The sequence below is a fragment of the Toxorhynchites rutilus genome, chromosome 3 (genome assembly GCF_029784135.1).
Source record: "Toxorhynchites rutilus septentrionalis strain SRP chromosome 3, ASM2978413v1, whole genome shotgun sequence".
Classification (NCBI taxonomy): domain Eukaryota; kingdom Metazoa; phylum Arthropoda; class Insecta; order Diptera; family Culicidae; genus Toxorhynchites; species Toxorhynchites rutilus.
In genome coordinates, this window is record NC_073746.1 from 238371556 (window position 1) to 238397474 (window position 25919).

General features: G+C 38.5%; 1 protein-coding gene across 1 annotated transcript; it reads right to left on the reverse strand.

Moving 5' to 3' along the window:
• Positions 1-1109: 1109 nt before the first annotated feature.
• On the reverse strand, positions 1110-25919 carry LOC129779388 (MFS-type transporter SLC18B1-like). The gene is made up of 8 exons (XM_055786827.1): positions 24983-25919; positions 3170-3487; positions 2779-3109; positions 2558-2723; positions 2396-2491; positions 1908-2228; positions 1547-1675; positions 1110-1488 (listed from the first exon to the last, which is right to left on the reverse strand). Exons 1-8 carry the CDS (start codon positions 25091-25093, stop codon positions 1416-1418), a joined length of 1545 nt encoding a protein of 514 aa, XP_055642802.1. The 5' UTR covers positions 25094-25919; the 3' UTR covers positions 1110-1415.

The window sequence follows — 25919 nt, forward strand, 5'->3', positions numbered from 1 at the left end:
ACCTATACTAAGTACTTCTCACTATTCAAACGAATAAGACAGAGCTGAGTACAAAAGTTTGCGAGACATCGATTATGAAACTCATGATAGTCATGCTTTACCTCTAGAGTAATTTATAGAAAGAGGAAATAAAATAACATTTCCATATGTTCAACAACTACATCATTCAAGAGCAACCAAGTATTCCTCGTCATCTTCGAACCAGCGTTTGATTCAGCAAACTAACGCACCAAGCAAATGATTCATGTAATTAGTCCGAATAGTTGGCATTGAAATTCCGAATCATCGAGGTATAATCGCAAACTAGTCATTCTAAAACATACGTTCAATTAAATGAAATACTATCATATACACTAATTAATTTTACCTACATAACGTTCAAACGTCCGAAATTGTGCAACAGACATAACATTCAAACGCCCGAAATTATGCAACTGGCATGTCTATTATAAACGGGAATGAACTCATTCACTTCACGGAGTTTATTTTTACACGCAACTGTCCGTGACAATGATGATAGACACAAAAAGATACGGTGAAGTGTAAGTGGCGTGAAAGCGTTTGTGACAGTGATGTTCGTGATCAGTCCCATTATCAGCAAACCGGAAGTCAAAAAAGATTATATTCTTTTTCCGGTCGTCAGTTACTTTCATTCGTTGCCAATATAATCAGGGGTGTATGTCATTCGCGGGCAATTGGGAATAGAACCATGGGCCATGGGGAGGTCCGTGTAGGACCACCATTTTTGAAAGTGTCGAAAAATGAGACTTCCGATTTGGCCTCTGTTTTACCTTCTTTTAGAACTTATGAATCGCACCGACCAGAATAAAACATAGTTTAAGAGTTATAATTTTCATTTCAACGCTGAAGTTATTAAAAAACGAGAATTTTATGTGATGAATGGCTGTTGCAATTTAGGGGGTCGGTCCGGGCCATCTTCCTCCGTGCGTCGCAAGATACAGGTTTAGAACGCCGTGTATTGAAATATAACATAGTTCGTTTCACAACACCTCAGAGTGGAACAGACTAAACAGATGAAGCTAGTTTACCAGGGAACGTTTTTCGAATTAATCAGATGTCCATCTTCATTTTTTTTATAAATATCCTATTTTATTTCGCTTACTGCAACACATTTTCAAAACCCTACAATCGCTCGCGAACAATTCCTGCAGAGTGAATAATGCTATCGTCAGTTTTTTTTTCGTTTTGCTTCGGACATTCATTACGTAGTCATAGTTTTAATTAAGAAAGTCTTGATCGGTTTCTAGTCTTTTCGGAAGAGTTGCTATTATCCGTCGCAGCTGTGGGACCTTACGTAGTAGTGCTCATTTAAATATATTTACATCTAGTTAAGCGGGACAAAATGGCAGGCTCTACAAGAGGAGTCAGTGGATGATGTGTGAAGCGGGGTCCATCTATGAGATGGTATCTCGATAGGCCGGTCTGGCGTCAAAGCTGCCGTACTGTGCGACGTTGTTAGATTCTAACCTGCAAAAGTCGTCAATATTAGTTCACACTCGGTACTGAACGATCGATCAGTACTTACTCTGTGACCGACCGTGCCCAGTGGCCTTGCTTGCTGCTGTAGCTGTTGCTGATGATGAGACTGTTCGCAGACGGGCGCCAGGATTCAATGCTGATCGAGTGCTGACTGCCAGTGAAGCCAGACTTATTGCTGAAAATAGCGTGAAGGAGAGAGAAAGGATTGGCACAGTGTAAATATTTTCATTGAAATATGCACACAAATTGTTATTGAACTAATGTGAATAAACCCTATCTGTGGCGTACGTCACAATACATAGCAATATCAATTTGCATTGATTGATTACAAACAAGCGAGTTGGTGTACGGATGAGTAGAAATTCAATTTAAACAATATCCACGTGCCAAAAGCGGGTGAAACTTACCGGAAGTTAATGTCCAAGCTGCTACTCCGGCTGGCGATACTGTTGTCGCGAGACTGTCCGTCCTGGCTCTTAATGAGTGATTCCACCGATGATATGTCTTTGTACTGTCTAGGGGTCCGGTCACACATGATGAACAACAAGATGACGGTTCCGACAATTAGCTCAAGTATTACTATGAATACCGTCGACCCGCGGAAACCGATCACATCGAACAGCAGCCCACTGATCGATGGTCCTACGAAGGCACCAAACGCGAATGTCGAAGTCCACAGACCGGAGACCAGCCCGTACGTCTCAATGCTGTCCGGGAATCCATTGGAACTGTGGAGAAAAATGTAATTTTAATGATACAAAATTTAGAACATTTGAATGCGCTGCGATATCATGAGCGCTTAGGGATTGCCCCTATTCGTTGTTCAATATATACAATCATTTCAAAATATACTCTCGAATAGAGAGCAGCAAAATTATTCGTGTTCCAAACTTACACTGCAGATCGTAACGAGTCCGTGAAGCCAGATACCAAAACTGCCGCAATTCCTAGACCATGCAACACAAGACCAACGATTACGAAGTCCAGTGAACTAAAAGAGAGCAAACATTGTGTGTTACTTTTTCCGCTTTCCAACATAATGGCACAAGATACTCACGAATCTGCCGGAATGAAAGAGGCCGGCCCGACTGTCATGAATCCACCAACCACCAAAAAGCACCCGATGGCGGAGCAAACCTTTGGGTTCATGAATTTGTCCACCATCCAGCCGAATAACGGCGCTGTCAGGGCGTAGATGCCACCGTTTATCACGAAAACAACACCTGTGAATTGAAGAATGTAATTATTTGCCCCAAGTGATTTGCGTATACAATCTACCTAATAAAATGGGACCGAGTTCGAACTGTCGCAGGTGGGGTTCTAAGGTAGCACTGAGGAATCCAATAGATGCACTCGTTGCGCAGATGGCCAGCGCACTGACCAAGATACTCGGGATTTTCAGCACATTCCAAACCGATGAGTTCTTGTCATTTTCTACGTATGGCTCGTTCGGGTGTTTGGGAAGAATGCACAATGTGAGAATTGCAGTGATGAACAGTGCCGATCCAAGAACCACGAATGGTAGATAGTATCCTCCGACCGAGTAGAGAGCACCTCCGACCATGGGCCCAACGATGAGACCAAGTCCGAAGCAGGTCTCAAGGGACGCCTAAGGGTACAAACTGTATTAAAACGGGCTCACGTGGAACAAAAATCATGCATCACTTACGAAGGTTGTCGCCACATTGTTGGGGAACTCCTTGGCAATGATGGCGAAGGATGCCGTTAGAAACGCAGCGTTGCCCAACGCCTCTACAATCCGGATCACGAAGGCCAGTGCGATGAAAGGTAAATGTTCCGGGATGCGATCCAGCAGACCGAAGAAGATTGCCGCCGTACCGGTGGTGAAGATTCCGCTATTGAATAATACTTTTGGTCCAATCTTGTTGATGTAGTGGCCGTAGATTGGGGAGATGATGAACACTACTAGCTCGAATACGCCAAACACCAGACCGTATTCCGTAGCAGTCGCACCTTTCCGTTCCGCCTGTTGATCGGAGTAAGGAAAAAAAAAAGAAAATAATAAGCTTCAAAGCGTTTTGATATGTGGAAACTACGCGTTGTCCAGTTGTAGTTTTTCACACGTCATCCAGAGTTATTTGCTACCAGTGTAGCTCATGTGCGTAACGATGCGCCAGGATCACATTTCAGAGCCTTGAACTCACGTAGCAATGACAAGTCATGCATGAGTATATTCTAAGCAAAGATTAGTTCAACTGAGGGCATCGGTGATAATTATTGTTGCTATTCATCACGACAGTGAACGGAAAGAGAAAAAAAACGTCAACTAAAACGTGAACAGTAATTGAAAATCTGGACAAGTTGGACCAATTTAGAAATAAGTCCTAGTTTCTATTTTCTATTGGTCGCCGTAATTCTGCAGAGCAGAAACTTGAAACATTTTAAAAATATTTTTTAATCGCCCTATATACTCGTATTATTGTTAAACCGATTACGGTTTGCGCGAGGTTAGTACTTAACAATATTTAATGTTATTGTACTGTAAGCATCTGCCTTCACGTCGTCAGTATATGTGGTAATACAGAGTTTAGTCTGGAACAATCCTAAGCCAGGGTAAAAGAAATGTGATGCATGGGAACAATATAAATGAGAGAGTAAACCTTCCTGATTTTTCTGAATTTCCCAGACTTTTTGACACGTTCCCTGATATCCTGACGAGCACTCAAATCTGCCTGATTTTTCTGAAATGATTCTGATTTTTTTGTACTTTTCACATTATCAGAATGAAAATTATCTGCAATAAATATACAAAGTTTTCCTGGTTTGAAATGAGAAATGTAATAATAGTCTACATAATTAAGCTCTCCGGTCTGCACTTGTATTGTGTTTAATACACTGTTGACATTTATTAAAGCTTGAAATTGGCGTCACAGAAAGATACTCTATCAGATTAACTCGCCCCAAGGCATTGCCGAATCATGAAAAACTTGATGTTTTAAGAATGCTTAAAATACATAGTCCTAATTCAATTCGCACTTAAAAAGGTAGTACACTATGGAAACTTGAAAAATTAAAAAAATAATCTTAAAATGGTGTCTGGGATGTCTACTTTACTATAGTTTTTGTTCCAGATTCGCCCGATGCTCCGTTCCGAAGTTACAAGCCAATTAGTGGACTAATTGTAACTAAGCCTTTGCGTAAGGAACGTAAGAATGCGCGCAACGCATACATCAGTTGCTTATGGAAATGGATATCCTCCTGGCTACCAACGCTATCAAAATATTAAACGAAAACGCGACAGCAAGATCACCTTTTAAGCGTTGAAGTACAGTTTTATGATCCAGGGATTGCAGACTGAAGATGCGATGTAAAATAAACGAAATAAATGTATCTAAAATTAAAAACGCGTTTTTCTCGAAACCATGTTTTACAAACTAGGAGTTCTACCTCCGGAACGGTCTATCCGATTTTGATGAAACTGGTTTTCCCATATTGTCAACTGGGTTTCCTGTCATCGCACGTAGGATTTTTTCGTAATTTTGAAAAATAATATTTTGGCGAATGTTTTTTGTTTATTTCGAAAAAAACCTACGTACGATGACAGGAAATATATACAAGATCACGTAAATAAACAATTGACTTGTAGACATCCCACCAGTTTACAAGGTTTTGGTAGCCAGGGTTCAACAAATCGGTTGCAGCTATTCAAGGGACAGTACAACTGGCATCAATTTATTTCTTGTTTGTTAAATAATATATACCTAATGAAATTGTGATATCTGATTAATTAAAATAACTTATTTTCTCGTAGAAAAAAATCGTGAAAATCTCATATTTTTTATGATGTTCATAGTGTACTTCCTTCTTAACCCCATGAACAACAATTTATTTTCAATCGGCACTACTCTGGCAGACGATTTAATTTTGATATAGAAACTAACGGTTTTGTTGCTCAAACAATATATCTTAGCCATATATGGTAATATTTCTACACATTATATATTTCCTAAATTCTCTCCAGAAAAAATATAATACCATCTATAGACGGGTACCACTAGTAAAATAACCGCAGAGGTTTTTGAAACGTAATCCGAATTTGTCATTCCGATTGCCGGAAGCTATTTTGGACAAGAAAAAATGAGAAAAATTACAAACCCTTCTAGGCGATTTTAGTCTAGCTTTTTTGTTCGATTTGAAGACTTCCAAAACTTATTGAGTACATAAACTTGAACATTCAGTTAGTGTCCATCTTTCCAGCCAAATGTCCGTCTTTCCCGAATCAATCTAATATTTTCAAAGATGTTGGACACATTCATTTTGCAGAATTTCTGCCTGAAAAATAAAATTCATTTAAGAAGGTGACCTAGACTATCAATTTGTGGTGAGATAGATATATATTTTTCTGTGAATATTAACGTTTACTTAAGGTTTCCGTCTTTGCCACCCTTCCCCTATATCAAAGCAATAGAATCGATATGACTTACAGATACTGTTCTCATAAAAAGCATCAAACCACAATAATTTCTGGCGAGTTCAGTTCGTCATTGCCAGTCTGTTCAGGAATGTTTATGAGTTGTACTCTTCATTTCAGTTCAGAGGGTTAATCATTTCTCTTTACATTTCCTGGTTTTTCAACGGAAGCTTATCCGATACAGTTTATGTTTAAAATTTGTCCCTACTTGCGAAAAAAGTCTTCCTCTATTACGTAGAATACAAATTCGATACAGATAAGTGAATTTTAATTTATTATTCTTATTTTAGAGCGCGTTTATTCCATTTCATAATCCATTATGATCTTCGCTTCACAAGGGCATGAAGCTCAATGCCGTCAACGCAACTTGAAAGAATAAACATTAAAGGTTGTGGCGAGACTTTCTTTTCTCACTCCTGAATCTTACTTCAACGATGACAGATTTATATTTGCCAGATTTTGTATGTTTAACATATTAGTCTATATGATTCAGAAACCGTATACGATTATGTTAATATATATTCACACATACTCAAAATTTTAATTGCAGGCATTTGGAAAAAATCTAGCGTTCCAACATGATCTTTCGTAATTCATTTCGAAATTGAATACCTTCATTATTCTCGAACCACAGGAATTCTTCCAAGTCAGTTACTTTCGGAGGAAAAGTCGAGTCTGATAAATAAATGAAGCGGCAGTAATCGATGATTGTGGAGTTGCGACACAATTTGATCAAAAAACCTTTGCATTTTTTGCATTTCTATCGGCGACAGGCTTCATAAACACAACGAAAATGCCGTTTTGGAGCAAATCATGATGGGTGATGGAAATGGATGATTTACAACAATCTTGAGCTGGGTAAGGTTAACTCGGGGTAAGCGAAGTGAACCACCATTGACTAACCCCAAAGCCGGTCCTACCTCCTAGAATGTCATACCTAGTGCCTGATGGAATTAGAAAGGGGTTCTGTATTTTCATATTCTACTAACATCTAGTCGATAAACTCCCATAAATACTGCTCGCAACTGGTCAAATGAAATACATCGATCAGGACAAACTTCGTGTCGTGTATCATCAGGCAACGCCAAATTTCATGTCTCTTTGATAATATGATAAATTGTTATGCAGTCTGGTTGGAATGTGATATCCTACCAGCTAAACAAAAAGCTTATTGCGCCTTCAGATTACTACTGGCTCAGATTACTGCGATTTTTTTTCAAGAATAAGAACTTCGATTTTTTTAACGGTTTCCGACGAAAAGCAAACATATTCTGTGTGCATGAATAAATGAATGTCTATCTTTTTGTTTTCCTAAAAATCGGGACGAACTTTCCGGACAACCCATTATCTGTTATGCTGATTTTTTCCTGATTTTTATTTTCATTCTTCCTGATTTTTGAAAATTATAGTTGGCAACCCTGGTTATAGCTATCGCGATAACATAGCTACCGAGGTGTGAAATAACTAATTCTCCATCAGGTCGAATGCAGTTTTAAATGTTCAAATTGAGTGAAAACTATTACTTGATGTTACATGAATACCAAAAATTCTATCGTAGCTTCTACAAATTTCCATTATAACATATTATCAAAAGATTCTTTTCTTCCATTGCGAGTAATTTGTCCCCTTGCTATTAACAGTCGAATAAGTTGAAATGTAAATACACTATATATATGAATAGATTTAAGAATTGAGTTTGATCATCAACATTGATACAATCTCCTTGTATCTCATCATTTTCCTGAAAAAATATGTCACGCTTCGACCGCGAGTAATTGGTTTTTCTACCTTACTAACCATAGAATTAAAAAAAATTGTTTATATTAGGTTGGGGAAAAAGTAATCCATTATTTTTGGGGGATATTCAAAACTATTTTTAATATGCTTCTGATTGTCCGTTTTGTTATAAAATTTGTTGCCTTTCTAAAGGTAGCTTCATAATGTCTCTATCACAGAAGTCTTGCAATAGAGTTTTACAATCCTCTCTTGATCCCAGTTTCTTATCACTCTGGAAACTTTGCAATTCGAGAAAAAGATGGTAATGGCTTGGTGCCACGCCCGAACTAAATGGTGGATGCCTTAAATCATCCCAATCAAACACTCAGAATCGCGTGGCCTTGTGTTATAATCTTCCATTGGACAATTCTAGACGTTTCTGAATAATCGCTAACTTCAAGTGGTCCATTTGTTGACAGTAGTGATTTGAATTTCGTGTATCGCACTAAACCAAATTTTTAAAAAATTCAAGAAAAAATTTCAAAAAATTCTAAAAAAATATTATAAAATATTTTCTTTAAAATAAATTGAAATTCACATTCACAATTTCAGCGGTCTGGCTTGCATTTTCGCCTTTATAAAAGGAAAAGTGTCAAATGTACTGAATTTTCTTTTTGTTGACCTCCATTGTTAACACCTTGTAACTCACAACTGAATGGAACAAACGAAAAACAGCAAAAAATTTTTTTTTAGTGTGGAATGTCACCTTTACAAGCCTAATCTTGAAATTTATGATCGATATTACGCTAGATATTGATTCTCGGTAGCAGTGATCACTGACCACTGCTACCGAGAAAATAATGGATAACTTTTTACTCAACCTAATATATAGTAATAACAATATAGTTAAGAATTCCTTAAAACTTATGTAACTGGGCCTGTAAAAGTGAACAAATAATAGAAAAAATAATATCAAAAGTAGACACAATTTTCATTAGATTTTTTTTCACCACTTGCAAAAAAGTATGTTACTACATTACATAGAATATATATTGGATACGGAAGACTTGATTTTCATACATGATCTTATTTTTAAAGCGTTCGTATTCCGTTCATGTGAGTGAAAATGGTAATGATGAAACCATTTCCGCTTAAATGAACGGAACACTAATCGCAATGCCGATTAATTAGGTTTACGAAAGCTTCATTGGCAGGATTTCGGAGATCGGAAAATATCAGAATAGGAAGCTCTGTATTCTGTTAGTCGTCAAAATTGTATGCCAATCAACTTATGAATTATAGGGTTTCAAGATGACCATTTTCGACGAAAATCTGGACAATTTGGTGGTTTCATTTTTTTTCAATAAAATCAAAATTGTTTTGTTTATACCATTCTACGACATCCTGGTAATAGTAGCTGACTAAGTCGAGTCAGCAATTCACGGGACCTTCGTGTGATCGAATGAATGGCAAAAATCATCTTCTGACGGTACTTCTCCTTGTATAGTTGAATGGACAAGTTTACTAGGAGCTACTTCAGTGATGAAACTTTTGTTTTCTTTCCGCAACTTCAGATGCCTTGCCAAATCAACAACCTCACGTTGAGTAAGGTGATATTTTTGAGCAGGGATTGGTTCAAAGTCCATTTTTACACATTCTTTTCCAAAATACTTCCGTTGTACTTGGATAGAACTTGGTCGTACAAATTTCTTTGCACGGTGTTTGACAACCTGGTTCCGTTTCATTCTGTCCTGTCAGGATGTTTGTTGGCATGGTACGACCGAAGTCCTTATCGCTTACTGATTCGCCAAACTGTACTGTGTGCCCCAGTGAACCTTTTCGCCTAATTACTTTCGGTGATCCCGAAATTATTTCGGACTGCCCTGATGATCTTCGCTCGTGGTTTCCGGTCATCTGATCTACTTCTACGTTTGGTTTGCTTTGCGCGACCCAACGTCAACGTTTCCCGGTAACGTATGAGCACGATATTTACAGTCGGCTTTGAAAATATGAGAGCCTTGGCGATCATTCCTTTTGAACACTTTTGACGTGATTGTGTAGAGTTTTTTCATGTTTCTCGCGTTTCTCACGTGACTTTTTAACGTTTGTATCAATTCTGATGATATTAGGCTGCCAAAAAAGTCCTGCGGTATTTTTTTAAAATTTTCATTTGTTCATAAAATTAGTTACAATCATCTGTTTTAAGTCAAATATGCGCCGTTTTGTTCGATGACTTGTTCCCAACAGGATGCCAACTTCATAATACCCCCGTTATAGAAGCTCGCTTCCTTATTGGCAAAAAACTCGGATAGCCAATTTTCACAGGCCTCTTTTGTGGCTAACTTCTGACTACCTAGCTGGTTCGCCATGGACAAAAACAGGTGGTAGTCACTTGGTGCAAGGTCCGGACTATACGGCGGATGCAAAAGAACCTCCCATCCGAGCTCCCGGAGCTTCTGGCGCGTCACCAAAGAAGTGTGTGGCCTGGCGTTGTCCTAATGGAAGACAATGCGGCCTCTGTTTATCAAAGATGGCCTCTACTTCATGAGTGCTACCTTCAAGCAGTCCAGTTGTTGGCAGTACAGGTCCGAATTGAGCGTTTGGCCATAGGGAAGCAGCTCATAATAGATTATTCCTTGACAATCCCTCCAAACACACAGCAGAACCTTCCTGGCCGTTAATGAGGGCTTGGCCACCGTTTGAGCCGCTTCAGCGGGCTTCGACCACGACCGTTTGCACTTCACGTTGTCGTAAGTGACCCACTTTTCATCGCCAGTCACCATCCGCTTCAGAAACGGGTCGATTTTGTTGCGATTCAGCAGCGATTCACATACGATTTGCTTCAACGTGTGTGGCACCCATACATCGAGCTTCTTTGTGAATCCAAGCTTCTTCAAATGGTTAATAACGGTTTGATGACTTATCCCCAGCTCTTGGCCGATGCTACGGCTGCTACTATGCTGGTCTTTCTCGGCTAATTCAGCGATTTTGTCGCAATTTTCGACGACAGGCCTTCCGGAGCGTGGCGCATCTTCGACGACCTCTACACCAGAACGAAAACGTTGAAACCATCGTTATGCGGTGGAAATGGAAACTGTATCGGGTCCATAAACTGCACAAATTTTATTGGCAGCTTGAGATGCATTTTTGCCTTTGTCATAGTAGTACTGTAAAATATGTCGGATTTTCTCTTTATTTTGCTCCATATTTGCGACACTATAACTCACGAACGACTTAACCAAACAAAACACTGTCAAGGACTATATTATACAAAAAATACGCAAAAATACGCTATAGTATGACTCGATACAATGAATACAACTAGAACTACGCGCTTACAACGACACCTCGCGGAAATACCGCAGGACTTTTTTGACAGCCTAATATTTTCACCAATAAGTAAACAATCCTTCCAGATAAAATAGCTGTCGTTAGTTTCTTGGCATGACAACTAGAGGCGCAGCAGCAACTAGAAATAAGCGACCGAATACTAACTGGAACTGACTCTAATACAACCCAGCTTTAATCGTACTCTTTACGGGCATGATAAGCCTCGTTCATATGTTTGCATAGGTCGAATCAGTGTTTGGTTTAGGCAGGCCCATGGCTCAATTCTCCAGAAGGATAAAATAATTTAATTCAGCACTGCCTAAAGTGTTATAATGTTCTATCGTACGACTCGCAAAACTCGCAAGATTTTTTTTTATTTCACTCTCACCATAGCAAACAAAATGAGAGCTTCATCTGAAAAAATATGTTCTCATTGACGAGGTTGACATGCCTCCAATCTGCATCTCAAGCTGTGATTGTTTTTTTTTTTGCAAAACCAAACAGCGGCGAATTGAAAAATTCGAAAAAAAACGCAAAAAAAAAAACATCCGCTCAATCACGTTCAAACATTTAGCATGATTGTGGAAAGTTTTTATACCAGAAGAAAATAATGCTGTTTTGTATTTAATGACGCAATTCTGTGTCCGCATTTCGGTTTGTGAGAGCGACCAAAACAAAAGTTGATAAATAGCGAAGAAACGAGATTAAATGCATGCTGTTTTGTTCTCCTGTAGATGCACACTCAACTGGACATGTTGTCAGTATGTTAAACGATTCTAAAAAATCAAACTGTTTTTGTTTGGTAATTCGATCGCCACAAAAGCTCCATATATTTTTTTAAATCGCCAAATTGCATTGGTTATCATGAATTTTTTACGCATCTGATTGTTCCATGGTCACGAACCGAATTTCTTTTTTTTCGAATTGACCTACCACCTATTGGAGGGATCGAAGCTGTTGCTTGTCATACAAACATCAGACTCAAAGATCTCTGTATTGTCAGCTTTTATTGGCCTCCGCTGCGGTTAGCCGTAAACTACTCGATGACATGTGCTCACTCCTTCCTGAGCCACGATTGATCTTGGGAGACTTCAACTCTCACGGAACTGCCTGGGGGGAACAGTACGACGACAATCGTTCATTGTTGATATATGACCTTTGTAACAGCTTCAATATGACCGTTTTGAACACTGGGAAAACAACACGTGTACCTAAACCTCCTGCTAACCGAAGTGCTCTTGACCCCTTGCTTTGCTCGAATTCACTATCGTTATATTGCAAGTGGAATGTAATCCAGGACCCCAACGGTAGTGATCACTTGCCAATCAAAATTTCCATCACCATTGGGTCGAATTCATCTGAATCTATAAACATGGCATATGACCTCACAAGACACATTGACTGGAAAAAATATGCGGACACGATTGCTCTAGCCATCAATTCCAGAGATGGCTTATCTCCATTGAAGGAGTATAATTTCCTTTCTCGTTTGATCTATGACAGCGCGGTTCGCGCTCAAATGAAACCCAGCCCAGGTTCCACTATTCGAAGGCCTCCCAATCCATGGTGGGATAGCCAATGTTCCAAGATTTATCAGGATAAATCGAAAGTATTCAAAGTTTTTCTGAAACGTGGAACCATTGAGATTTTTCAATGAGAAAAAACGTGCTCATTGGAGAAATTTCGTGGGAGGTTTGTCACGAGAAACGTCAATGAAAAAAGACGAGTGGGTAATGTCGGGGACATAACCGGAATGACGTAGGACTATACAAAGGGGACAGCTTTTGCTAAATATATTTTTTAAATATATTGTTTTATTTTCTTCTCCTACGTGAATACCCACCTATTTACCTGAAAATGGATTAGTTTACTGTTTACTCTTTTTGAACATGTTGGGGGTTCTGGAAAGAACCTTTTGTGTTGTGTTTTTGCTTTTTTTTACAAACTTTCTCAATTTTTTCTCACTATCTCATAGTTGATTCTTGATTTTTTTCTGAAGGCTTTGTACTTATTAAATGTTCAACGCCGGGCATCTTTTGGCGTTTGCACATATCGTACAATCAAAATGATGGCTGTGATAGGGAATGCATAGGTGGTTATCAGCTCATTCACTCTCATATATTTCACTATTGAGCACATTACCGTACCTTAAACTGTGGTTTCGGAGACGAATGAATTGTACGATTTGTAGTCTCCGCAAACAAAGTAAATAAAAATGAAAAAGAACTGAGGTTTTGGAGACGAACTCTACGATCTGTCGAGAATTAAACGAGCTATAAGCATTCTGAAAAACCAACAGTAAATTAACACAGGATTAAAGTCCTTTAAAATAAGAACAGAGCAGCAGGAAATACATAGCTCATCATGTTGCTCCTTAGTTATGTTTCTATACAATGCAGATGTAACGTCAGTCAATTTTCAACATCAGTTATCAACCAAAGAAAGCAGTTCTTGCTACCGAGAAAATTCGTTAATGCCATCCTGCATACAATGTGTTGTAATTTGAAGCCACTTTTAATTCGGAAACCATGCATGGGTTTGTGAAAACTGAATGATCAATTTAAAAGACCCCAAACCAATAAGTTCAAGAACAAGCATAAACAAAATAAATCAGTTTATATTATATGTCATATTATGTCACTTTAGAATGCATTGGTATTGTGAAAAACTTTTAATAACTCTTTTTTGAATGGTTTAATGGCCCTGTAAAGCGCCGTGTTTTACGGTGGCTGGTTTTGCCACCAAAGCGGTCTGTATAAACAAACTTTTTCTTTCTTCTACCTGCTGCCGTTTTGCGATTGCGTTTGCCACTCGCTGAAACTAGTTGTTGCCATCGAACTGAATGTGCTCTGTTCTGTAGGCTGGTTTTCTTATTGTCGTGAGCAGCTTTGCAAGCCAACTCGAGCACTCCGGCGGCCGAAATTCTATAACCGCTATTAGGTATACTTGTGCTCCGGAACCAATCCGTTGATGCGATGTGATGTGAAACGATGCCATACAACCACACTAATTTACGGTTTGAAAGAGAATGAGATATTTTTCAGCGGATCCGCGCATTTTTTACTTTAGCGGTACACGGTCACAGGATAGAGACAAATCGGCAGACTCAGCCAAAGGGGCGAGTCCAACGAGACGAACGAAAGAGCGTTAAAAGGCAGCGATGGCAGTGTAACGAGATAACTTATTATCCTCGTTCACGTTCTCCTTTCCCACACATCTATCCTTTCCCACACATCAATTTCCCCACACATCATAAATTTCAATGCATGTCAAGTGCAACCAAATATCGCTGTCCCAAAATAATAAATAACATTAGTCACCCAGCTCGAATGTATGTTTATTACTTTCCGAGCGTTGCGCATAGCAATGCGGAAAAGTAATTAAAACATAACCCACTTGAAGCTACAGCCACGCTTGCTCTCTCTCTCCCTTTACATAGAATGTTTTAAGTTTGAGCCACGCGTGACCGCGTGTTTATGATTGTAAGCTGTGTAGAGTTTAAGACAGTATTTAAGCAAAATGAAAATAAAGATTCAGGCCACTCATGTGACAGATGTCGACTATTACCTGTCTACTTTTTTTGTGAAAAATCCGAAACGTACCGAACTGCTACATGGCGAACGTGACAGGACACGAACCTGCAATCTTCGGATTCGAAGTCCGAGCAGAACTTCGATTCGAGTTTAGCAGAACTGCTAAAAATACATTCATTACGATTTGTTCGCTCGTTGGATTCACATGCAGGCTAAAAAGGGTCCTTTTCAGGATCACAAAATTATGTTTAATTTAAAGAGTTTATTGTTTTGTTATCACTCGATATCCCCATCTTGTTCGACTAAACCTTCCTGTTTAACGATTGCGTTTACCACTCGCCACAGCTTTCACAGTTGGAAAATTTCTTCTCTTCCAGCTCGTGACATGTGACAATTATATTTAATGCGACGTGCTGAAGCACACCTCTGTGTCGCATTGGAGGCGATTTTAACCTGTAATTGAACATTTGCGATGACAGTGGTACAGTGTCGACTTTCAATGTGGGGTCATAATTTGGATCTCTATGTTTACAAAAATGTCCAACTAAATAAGTCGCATTACATGTCCGTCCAATTAGCTAAATTTCGAACTAATTGTAAATTACTGTACTTTCAATCTGGAAACAATTTAAGAATTGGTGAAAATTGAATAATCAGGAAAGTCCCCAACTATCAATAAGCTCAGAACAACTGCCAAATTCACATACTCATCAGATCCTGGCAAACAAATTATGAAAAAATCAATGTGTTTTATTATTATTTTGGATATTTTTTTAGAAAGCATTGAATTGTATTTCCTAAACTCTTTTTTGGAAGGTTTAATGGCCCTGAAAAGCGCCTTGTTTTATGGAATGGTTCAAATTTAGAAAACTTAGTACTCGTGGTTTTGAAAAAAAAAACCATTTCGAACGCCCTCGATGCCGCCTTGTTCTGGATTTGCCACCAAAGCAGATTGTTAAAAGAACAAACTTTTTTCTTCTGCTACCTGCTGCCATTTTGCGATTGCGTTTGCCACTCGCCACTCGCTGCAACTGCCTGTTGTCTTGATGTCCACCGAACCGAATGTGTTCTGTTCCGAATACGGGTTTTCTTATCGTCGCGAGCAGCTTTGCCAGCTAACTTGATCACTTCGGCGGCCGAAACTATATAACGCCGACTAGGTGGACTGGTGCACTGGTACTAACGCGCTCGGCCTAGCTACCCTTGCGGGGAACTCCAGATCAACACGGTTCGAGCGGGATTTTGCCTTTCCCTTCACTTTTCCTCCTTTACCATGTCCAGACATGGCTGCTTGGGTTGGTTTGTTGATGTGTTGTGATGCGAACCGGTGTGGTGAACGGTTTGAATAAGAATGATCGTTACGGCAGCGGAGCGGGGATTTTTAAGCTGACTGGCTGGCTCGAGAATTACGCATGACTGCGACCAATGTTTCGTTTATTTTTTTTTCCTTTCCAATCGTGCTTCATTCTATTTCGCTGCTGCTCTGGTTGCCCGTTTTGGTCGGTACGATTTGAGGAGCACAAAATGGACCAATCAAAAATGGGCACATAGTGCATTTGGACAATGCTTGATATTTCACAATTATTCAATTATTTATCTCAAGAAAAATGAAATGTTATTCGTTATGATAGACGCGTAGATATATTTCCTATCAATTGATGCCAAAACCTTTGCGATCTATTGAGAAATGCTCGAGTTATAAGCGTTCCAAATCTTGAATTTTTTCCTACTTGTTCAGTGCCTAGATTTCCATTTCACCCCCTATATCTTCCGGTTAGACGTAGTCCTACGTCAAAAATATGGAAAGTAGCTCGAAACATGAGAAATCGCTCTTCAATGAATGAAAGCGAGAAATATTCACATCGATGGATTTTGAATTTTGCACGGAAGGTTTGTCCCGATTCCGTTTCCGTACAAAAAATTGTTCGAGATATTTCACAAGATAGGTGCGTTCTTGATTCCGAGTTTTCGATGGTAGAATTCTCTCATGCTCTCCTTTAATGTAATAATTCTGTTCCGGGATCGGATAGAATTAAGTTCAACTTGCTAAAAAACCTCCCTGATGTGGCAAAACATCGCTTGTTGAATTTGTTCAATCGATTTCTGGAGCTTAATATTGTTCCAGATGATTGGAGACAAGTACGAGTTATAGCTATTCAAAAACCCGGCGTCCGACTTCAATTCGTACCGCCCAATAACAATGCTGTCTTGTATACGGGAATTGTTGGAGAAAATGATCTTGTTTCGCCTTGATCGATGGGTTGAAACGAATGGCCTATTCTCAGATACACAATATGGGTTCCGCAGGGGCAAGGGGGCGAATGATTGTCTTGTGTTGCTATGTAAGCGACATCGACAATTGCCTTACACAAAATTGCAGCCTGAGACAACTTGCAGATGATGGAGTGGTGTTTGTCGTAGGATCAAACGAATCCGACCAGCAAGAACCTTTACAAGATACTTTGAACAATTTTTCAACCTGGGCCATTGGGCTAGGGATCGAGTGAGATGGTGGTTTTTATAGGAAGCATAGACCAGCAAAACCAAAGCTTCAACTTTTGGGTAAACCTATTACTCATGCTATGTCATTCAAGTATCTTGGGGTTCGACTCCAAATGTACTTGGGAAGCCCATATTAGGTATCTGAGTAAAAAATGTCAACAAAGAATGAACTTTCTCCGTACAATTACCGGCACCTGGTGGGGAGCCCACCCAGAAGATCTTATAATGTTGTATCGAACAACTATTCTTTCAGTGATGGAGTATGGCAGTTTCTGTTTTCAATCAGTTGCCTAAACACACCTCATTAAACTCGATCGAATTCAGTATCTTTGTCTCCGTATTGCGTTGAGATGTATGCCCTCAACGCATACCATGAGTCTCTAGATTTTGGCAGGCGTACTCAGATCGCTTCAATTTATTATCTTTTCGGTTCCTGCTGATCGAGCTAAATTTTCATTCTGGATTCATTAGCTCATATCATGAATTCATATCCATGCAGGTTACTCCTTCTTCGTATATTCCCAGCCGTGATTGTTTTCCCGACTACATCAATTCCTCTGTGTGGAGGCGATCTGGCGTAGTGGTAACATCCATGCCTCTCACGCTAAAGGTCACGATTTCAATTCTCACTCCCGACATTCTTCCAAAAATGGAAGTAAAAGTGACGAACCAGCCAAATGAGTTGAAAATCACTATAATACAGATAAAACAACAACAACCGCAACAATTCCTCTGTGCATTTTGATCTGTCCATGAAGCAGAAAATCCATGGAATTCCAGATTATTATCGATCGGAGTTCGTTCCAACGATCTTCAAGTCAAAGTATGGGCGTATCAATTGTGAGAATATATACTTTACCGATGGGTCCTTAATGAATGAGTCCACAGGATTTGGAGTGTTCAACGAATTTTTTGGCACCTCTCACAGTCTTCAGAATCCTTGCTCAGTGTATATTGCTGAATTGGCAGCAATTCACTGGGCGCTGGACAGCGTCGCCTCAAGACCTGTTGAAAACTATTACATTGTAACGGATAGTCTTAGCTCTGTCGAAGCTATCCGTTCAGTGAGACCGGAAAACAAGGGATTGCTAAGATGGCCGCCTTTTTGTAGCCAGCATAGAAAATCATGAGCATAAAAATCATAACCTGAAATTAAAATTGAAATGCTCCGCATAATGCTTCAGCAGTTATTTTAATTGCAAATCGCCAAGAAAGCTTCCGGATGGGTATCCGAACATCGCTTGCCAGAAGAAAGTATCCAACTTAATCAAATATTAACATATATGACTCCAAACATTAAATACGTGAGCCCCCTAAGCGCGAGCCCTGTTTTATGCTGCCTACGCTCAATTTGCATTGGATGGGATAGGGTAGCCAGAGCCCCGCCGGAAAAGCACTCGCCGTACTTCCTTGAAAAAATACGAGAAATTTTGGGTGCTTTATCCAACTCTGCATTTTTAAGACAACTCTGCATCGTCTCGCACTTCATTGCACACCAGCATGCAAGCAAAGCTATCATATACGCTTTCGGTGCAGAAAGCTTATTTTCTTCTTTGCCTCTAAAATATGCATACCGACCTCTCCATGCATCATGAAACAGCAGGATCGTACGGACAACGCAAAGCGAAAGATTCATATTCAGCTAATGTAGCAGATCCTGATTTTTAAGTCTCAGAGAGTGCAAACTATTTGATTATTTAGCTCGATAGAGGCTAAGGGAAGGGTAGTCAGATTATATTTTCCATTTTTAACGCCTCTATCCCCTGAAATGTGTATATTCATATAGACCGCATAGTTTTACTAGCAACACTGCTCTCTTTCCCCATTTGTTGCTCTCCGCAAATGGTGACCGAATGATGACGTAATTTTTCTTGTATCATTTATTGCTTTGCACTTGCCTGTGCAGTGGGTTTCGCTATAGTAGAGCGGGACGATATATGCGGTTCAAACTTGTATGCAGGCATCGAAAATGGTATGCGATGTTTGATACAGATCGGATATGCAATCAACAGTCTTCGTTCCTCTCTCAGTTTAATCACTAAATATTACACAAGTGATTACTGACATTCATACAAGTATCTGAATGATCCTCTCATATTTGGTTATATGTTCGTGAGAGTTTACTTGCATGACACATCGTGTATCATTCGATTTTGATCGAAATCCAAACACTGGGGCTGACTCATTAGGAAAGGTGGGTGCGATTGAAGGCGACATTTATCAGCGTCAAATCACCTTCAATGGATTTTACTCTTTAGTCCGTAAAAATACCATCGCTTGCTGGCAACACAAATGGCACGAAGATGGATTGGGCCGGTGGTTCCACTCAATTATCTCTAAGATTAGCCTCAAACCGTGGTTCAAAAGTCTGGACTTGAGTCGGGACTTTATTCGCACCTTCTCGCGACTCATGTCCAATCACTGTTCGTTAAACGCGCTACTTTTTCGTTTTAGTCTTGCCGACAGCAATCTCTGCGTTTGTGGCCATGGTTACCACGACATCGAACACGTTGTTTGGTCGTGCGAGTTGTATCTTGTCACCAGATCGAATTTAGTAAACTCCATTCGGGCCCGAGGAGGGCAGCCCAATGTGCCAGTGAGAGATGCTTTGGCTCGGTTAGACCTTGATTACATGTCCCAAATATATGTTTTCCTTAAAGCTATCAATCTTTGAGTGTGATTGTTCTTACATCCTTTTCCCCTCTTTTTCGTCCTAAGCGAGCTTTCGGTTCCCTTCCGACTAACTCTAAAATAAGTTAAATTACAAATACATATTAGATGTAAGGATAGTTTTAAGAATGGAGTGTGAAATGTGAGTGTGAATGAGAATGTAAATGTGAGTGTGAACATTATTACAATCTCCTTACATCCCATCCTTTTCATAATGAAAATGTGTCACCTTTCTAAAATCGGTTCCCTTTTTCATTAACCATAGAATTAAGGAAACATGTTAATATATTTTAGTTAAAATATAGTTAAGAGTCTGGCTCCTTTAAACCTATGTAACTGAGCCTGTAAAAATAAACGGATTAATAAAAAAACGAACCGAATTGACAAAATAAGATCTTTTTATTTCACTGTACGGTTATAAGCAAAATGTTTCCATCGGCAATTCCAATCGTATTGTAAATTCGACTGAAATTTCCGTCAAGATAAACATCAAATAGGTTCCTGGATAGGAGTTTCAAAAAGAGGAGATGTGATAGAACTTTCCGAGCATGTGAAACTATCGAAGTTCTCTGGGAAATATCTGGTTTACCAGGCTATCTGTACTTGTGTGAACTATGATCCACCAAAATGAGAAATATTAGGCCATAATTAAACGGAATCTGATGAAGGCCCAAATAATTAATGGAAACATATGTCTGTAAAGAATTTTATGATAAGTAACGAAAAGCCCGCCAGTTCGGATTCCTTCAACCGGAAGCTTAGCTAAATATGTTTTTCCGTATTTAATACTCATTAATCTGCAAAAATAAAAACAAATTTTCTTCTAATAAAAAGTGTATCTATCTACGCATTCTTTTTTGGCCAAATCGGTGCAACAATCTTCTAGTGGTCACACCGTAGATTCCGATGGAGAACATAGTAATCGCTAATTTTTGGATATGTTACGTAAAAACCTCAGAAAAAATATAAAAAATATAGCATCCTCTAGTCCAAAGCCATGTAAATAATGAAAAAACAAATACAATCAATAATTACGAAATCAAAACCCAAATTTTATAAAAGTGTCATATTTTTCCAAGATAACAGGCTTTAATTTGATACATCGATCATTTGCATCGGTCTAGTAGTTCAAAAGTAAATTAAAAAAAAAGTCATTTTTGGAAAAAAAGGAGAAAAATTTATTCTTGGACCGTCCTAATATGGAAATGGGTACCTTAACAAAAAAATAAAAAATGCGGGTCTAACTGTATATGTAGATTTTGCGATAAGGGTCGAAACTAGTAATTTTAACGTAAATCTGAGAACCACTATGTTGGGTTGGCATGGAATGGCTGTATAGTTAACTCAAACAATTATAAGATGGTAAAACATTGCTGTTTTTTCATAGTTTATATTCGCCGTGTATTTTTCGGATTGGTATTGATGAAGTGGTTTCGTCCGTCATATCTTTCGTCTGTGAACTGTATTTGGGCTTAATCTGCATAAACTTAACTTTAGATGGATTGATGCTAGCAAGGAGCCCTTTGCGAATAGCGCTAATGGAGTCGAACATGGTTCCATGAGGTTTTCTGTAAATCTTTCACATGCTATTTTTTCACATGAATGACATTCAGCATGAATCGGAAAGGGGTTCAATACCATATTTTTTTGCCATTCAGATTCAAAGAAACAAATTTAATTTTGTTTACATGTTTTAGTGGGATATTAGTATTTTACACTTTATGAAGCGTTTCTTGACAAGATGCACACAGTTTCACAAATTACAATTTAGGGAATTTGTGTGCTTTCTTGTAGTAATCTGTACATATAAAAATCGGATTTCTGTCAGCCTGTCTGTCTGTCTGATTCTTATGGACTCGGAAACTACTGAACCAATTGACATGAAAATTGGTATGTAGGGGTTTTTGGGGTTGGGGAAGGTTCTTATGATATTTCGATATATCTCTCGCATTACTCGAGAATTAATCAAACAAACGAAACCAAATTCGACATGTGGAGGTTTCAGGATGCACTAAATATTCCTATGGTGGTTAGACACTCTTCCCCCCACTCTGGGAGGGGGGTGCTGCCATACAAATGAAACACAAATTTCTGCATTACTCGAGAATTAATCAAGCAAACGGAACCAATTTTGGCATGTGGAGCATGCAATAAATGTTTCTAACCTAACAAACAAAACCGAATTTGATATATAGAGGTTTTAGGAAGCAATGAAGGTTTCTATGGTGATTTGACACACCTACCCCCTCTCTATGAAACACAAACTTCTGCATAACTCAAGAACTGATCAAGCAAATGGAGCCAAATTTGGGTTGTGAGGGTTTTTATGTACGAGAATTTTTTCTATGATGGTATGACACCCCTCCCTCCTCTGGAGTGAGAAATAATACACATATTTCAACCAAACATATTCTAACCAAACATGACAATTGAAAATTTTCGGAAAACTCTGAAGAAAAATAGGAAAAATTCAATTCGCATATGTTCTACATTTACATATTGACAAGCGTTTTTAGTCCATTTGATGTTTGCGCTAACGAGATTGATCTTCGTTCGAAAATGGAAATGGATTTTAATGTGATAAAACGCACTCATATATCTTCTTCTATCTATATAAATAAAAATGGATCGCCGAATGTGTTGATAACAGCAAAACTCGAGAGAGGATTTGTCCGATTTAGGGCTGTTTTTATTCTATCATATTTTCTGTGTCAAACATTTATACCATGTAACGGAGGAACATGTTATTTGCAAGTTGTAGAAAAATCTCGAACGAGAATTGTGTCTGAAAATCATCTGATATTATAATGAAGAGTTTTGGTAGAAGTACTAGGAATTTTGTAGTAAATGGTAATTTTAAAGGGTAGATAAGAAGATCAATCAATGAACAATTCTGCGATTGGACAACAGCACTTAGTAAGAAACCGTGGATGTGATAACAAAAAATAAATTTTGGACGGGACGAAGTTTGCCAGGTCAGCTAGTACAATATATATTGGAATTCAGAAGTTAATAGATTTGCAAAAAATGTGTGATTTGGCAATTCCATACGCTAGAACACAATTGTTTAACACGAAAGAACAGTCAGAAGAACATCGAAATTCACCACAATCATTTGCTCCTTGCGCCAAAAAAATCGGGATGATCAGGTATTCCAACAGGGTATTCGGGTATTCTCATCAGAATCATCAGGTTTTATTGAATAGGGAATTAAGATTCTAAACTAACCATCTTGTTCAACATATACCCGATTGATCGTACTAAAATTGAATACAGACAACAAGCACTATGGTGAAAAGCTTAACCCATTAACCCAAGCTGTTCGAAAAATCGAAAACCAACATTGATAATTTTTCGTGTCCTTGGAAAGCGACCATATGGTAATGTTTTTGCACCAAATAATAGCTCAATCTACCGTTTTGTCTCAAATTCTGAACACTTCATTTTCAAATATAAATTTACTGAACTTTTTTTTTTATCTCATTTATTTATTTATTAGGCTCATTAGCATTTTAGCTGTTACAGAGCCGGGTTTTAATCGTGTACATGTACATATGTTTATGTTTCTATAAATTGTAAATTACACAGTCGTTAGTAGTAGCCATTTAGGCGTTACGTTTTTTCTGTTCCATTACATTATGGTAAATTACACAGTAGTAGCCATTTAGGCGTAAGGGTAATCTTTCTGTTCATCCATTGTTCAGCAGACCGGACAGCGGAGACAGTTGATATTGATCATTGTTGAGTTATTTATAGAACAGCAGCCCGATGTTTCTTGCAGAGCAAAGCAGTTGTATGGATGAATCGATCTTTTTTCGACCGTGGATCGATTTCCATCGCTGATGATGGTTGCGTGGACGTAGTTATTATATAACAACACAAAGATGGTCACAATTGAGGGCCCTGAGTTTGAACTCACGATCGATCGCTTGGTAAACGAACGCGTAACCAAATGGCTACGAAGACCCCCTTACTGAACTTTAATGTTATACATAATTGAATAATCAAAACCCTGAAATTCTTTGGGTTATAGCCTTCATTTACAGGTATCGATACAGTTATAATTTATAATATTAAGCATTTGCAAAAAAGTGACATTCAAAATCAATGATAAAATGTTTGCGTTAGCAAATTCTCTAAAAAACAAGCATCGTTAATTTTTTAGTTTTTGTAGTTTATTCAACTATTTTGTTTGTTGTTTTCGTGTTAAGTACTAGTAATGGTAAGAATCCACAATAAATGGATGAAGTAAAATGATATTTTATACAGAAATCTTCATTAAAATTAGTGTTCGGAATATGAATCAAGTTTGATTCAAATTGCGAACACTTCATTTTGAAATGTGAATTTATTGAACTTTAATGTCAGAAATAATTTTATATTCAAAAATCTGACATTCTTTGGGTTATAGACTTCATTTTAACATCATTTACAGGTATCGACACCGATATAGTGCCCATGGTCTCAAAATAATGTAAACTATAAGAAACAAAAACAATCAGTAATTACAAAAAAAAACATTTTTTGTGTACATAACATTTTTCGAAAGAAGACTAGCTAATTGACTTTAATTTGATATATCGATCATATGAATCGGTCCAGTAGTTTAAAAGGTATGATTTAAAAAAAATGCATTTTTGCTGTTCGGAATTTGAGACAAAAGTGTTCGGAATATGAGTCAGTGACAATAATGGTGTTCGGAATTTGAGACAAAAGTGATTAAACATATTTTTTACCATTTTACCATGAATATGAATTTGTAAATCAATGTCATTGTAGTCAAATAAAAAAGAAGGCTCTATTCTATCCAAAAATCAAATTAATTTCGTGAAAATGTACCATTTTGAGCACTGAGACACTGTTTAATGACCAGCTTAAGTGTCCGGGATATGAGACAAAACGGTATTAGTTTTGTTAATATAAGGCAATGAATGCGTTTTAAACCAGTGCACGAATATGTGCGGAAGGTGTTTTCAATTTAAATAATAAAACCTGATGAAATACAAAAGTGTGTGAACCTTTGCACAGTATTACAGTTTTACTTTGTTAAAAGAACACAAATTGTATGTAGCACCTGGAGAAGGTGATACTTTTAGTTCAGTGAAATTGAATTGCCATGAATAGATTATATTCAATAGATTTACACAAATAAAAATAGATCAACCATTTTGGAGGGGTACATCATTTGTCGATTGAAAGCTGATCTACTGGAAGCTCGAAGAGCCTTTTGAAGGAATCATCTTGGATATTTATCAAACACGAACCAACAAATCGGTGAACAATTTTCGAACTCACTCACCTCACTGGGGAAAAACGGCGCCTGTAAGCTTACGCAGATTGCGTTGCAAAAGTCCGCCAAACCCATAATCATCAGCGTGAGCCACTGTCGCTTTGTGAAGTAAAAACTCATGGTTGATGTTCGTTGTTTCCTCCGGTGGGTAGAGATTCTGATTGGTCGCGATCGAACTGTTATCGCTTAATCCTGACCAAGACGGTGGCGGTGTCTCACTTTCCTCGTCTAACCAACGGAATATCGCTAGGCTCGACTGCAGCTGCGACTTTTGTCCGCTGATTGGGAACGACAGTTGCCCGACTGGAAGTAGAGCCACAATTTTACGCGCCACTTGTTACACTTGCAATATAAGATTGCGAGATCGCGTTAAGTGTTACGAAACTTCGATTCGCACTGATGATACTATTTTTCCTGCTGCGTAGTGTCGCTGTGGTATGAAAGTTCCTTTTTTCTTTGTTATTGTAATGATGTTTTGTCTAGCTTAAACTACCGAAGAAATCACAAATCCAGTTATTGTTGGAAACTTCAAACTATTATTGAAGATTGCCTTCGGCTGTGAGAAGAGTGTTCGTTTTGGCACAGTTTGATAACTTTTCACACTTTGAAACAAAGCAAACTCAGATTCATTGAACTTTCAGCATGCACAGGCACACATCACTCACAACTCTACGTAGCGAACACTGCGTTGGCCTATCTCACCGCCGGGTCGTGGTTACCGATAAACGTGCGACCTTCGAGCACTGGATGATCGATTTCTTCCTGCACATTTTGGGGAAAATTCAGATCGCGGGCTTTATACCGGCATTGATGTAACTTTTCGTTTTGCGATCAAGATCGAGTATACTGCGACTGCAAAAATCCTTAATGTGAATTGATAAATTTCTCCTATCACAGCTTCAACGGTTTCTAAGACTTGTCCCTGGATTAGTTGTACTCAGTTCCG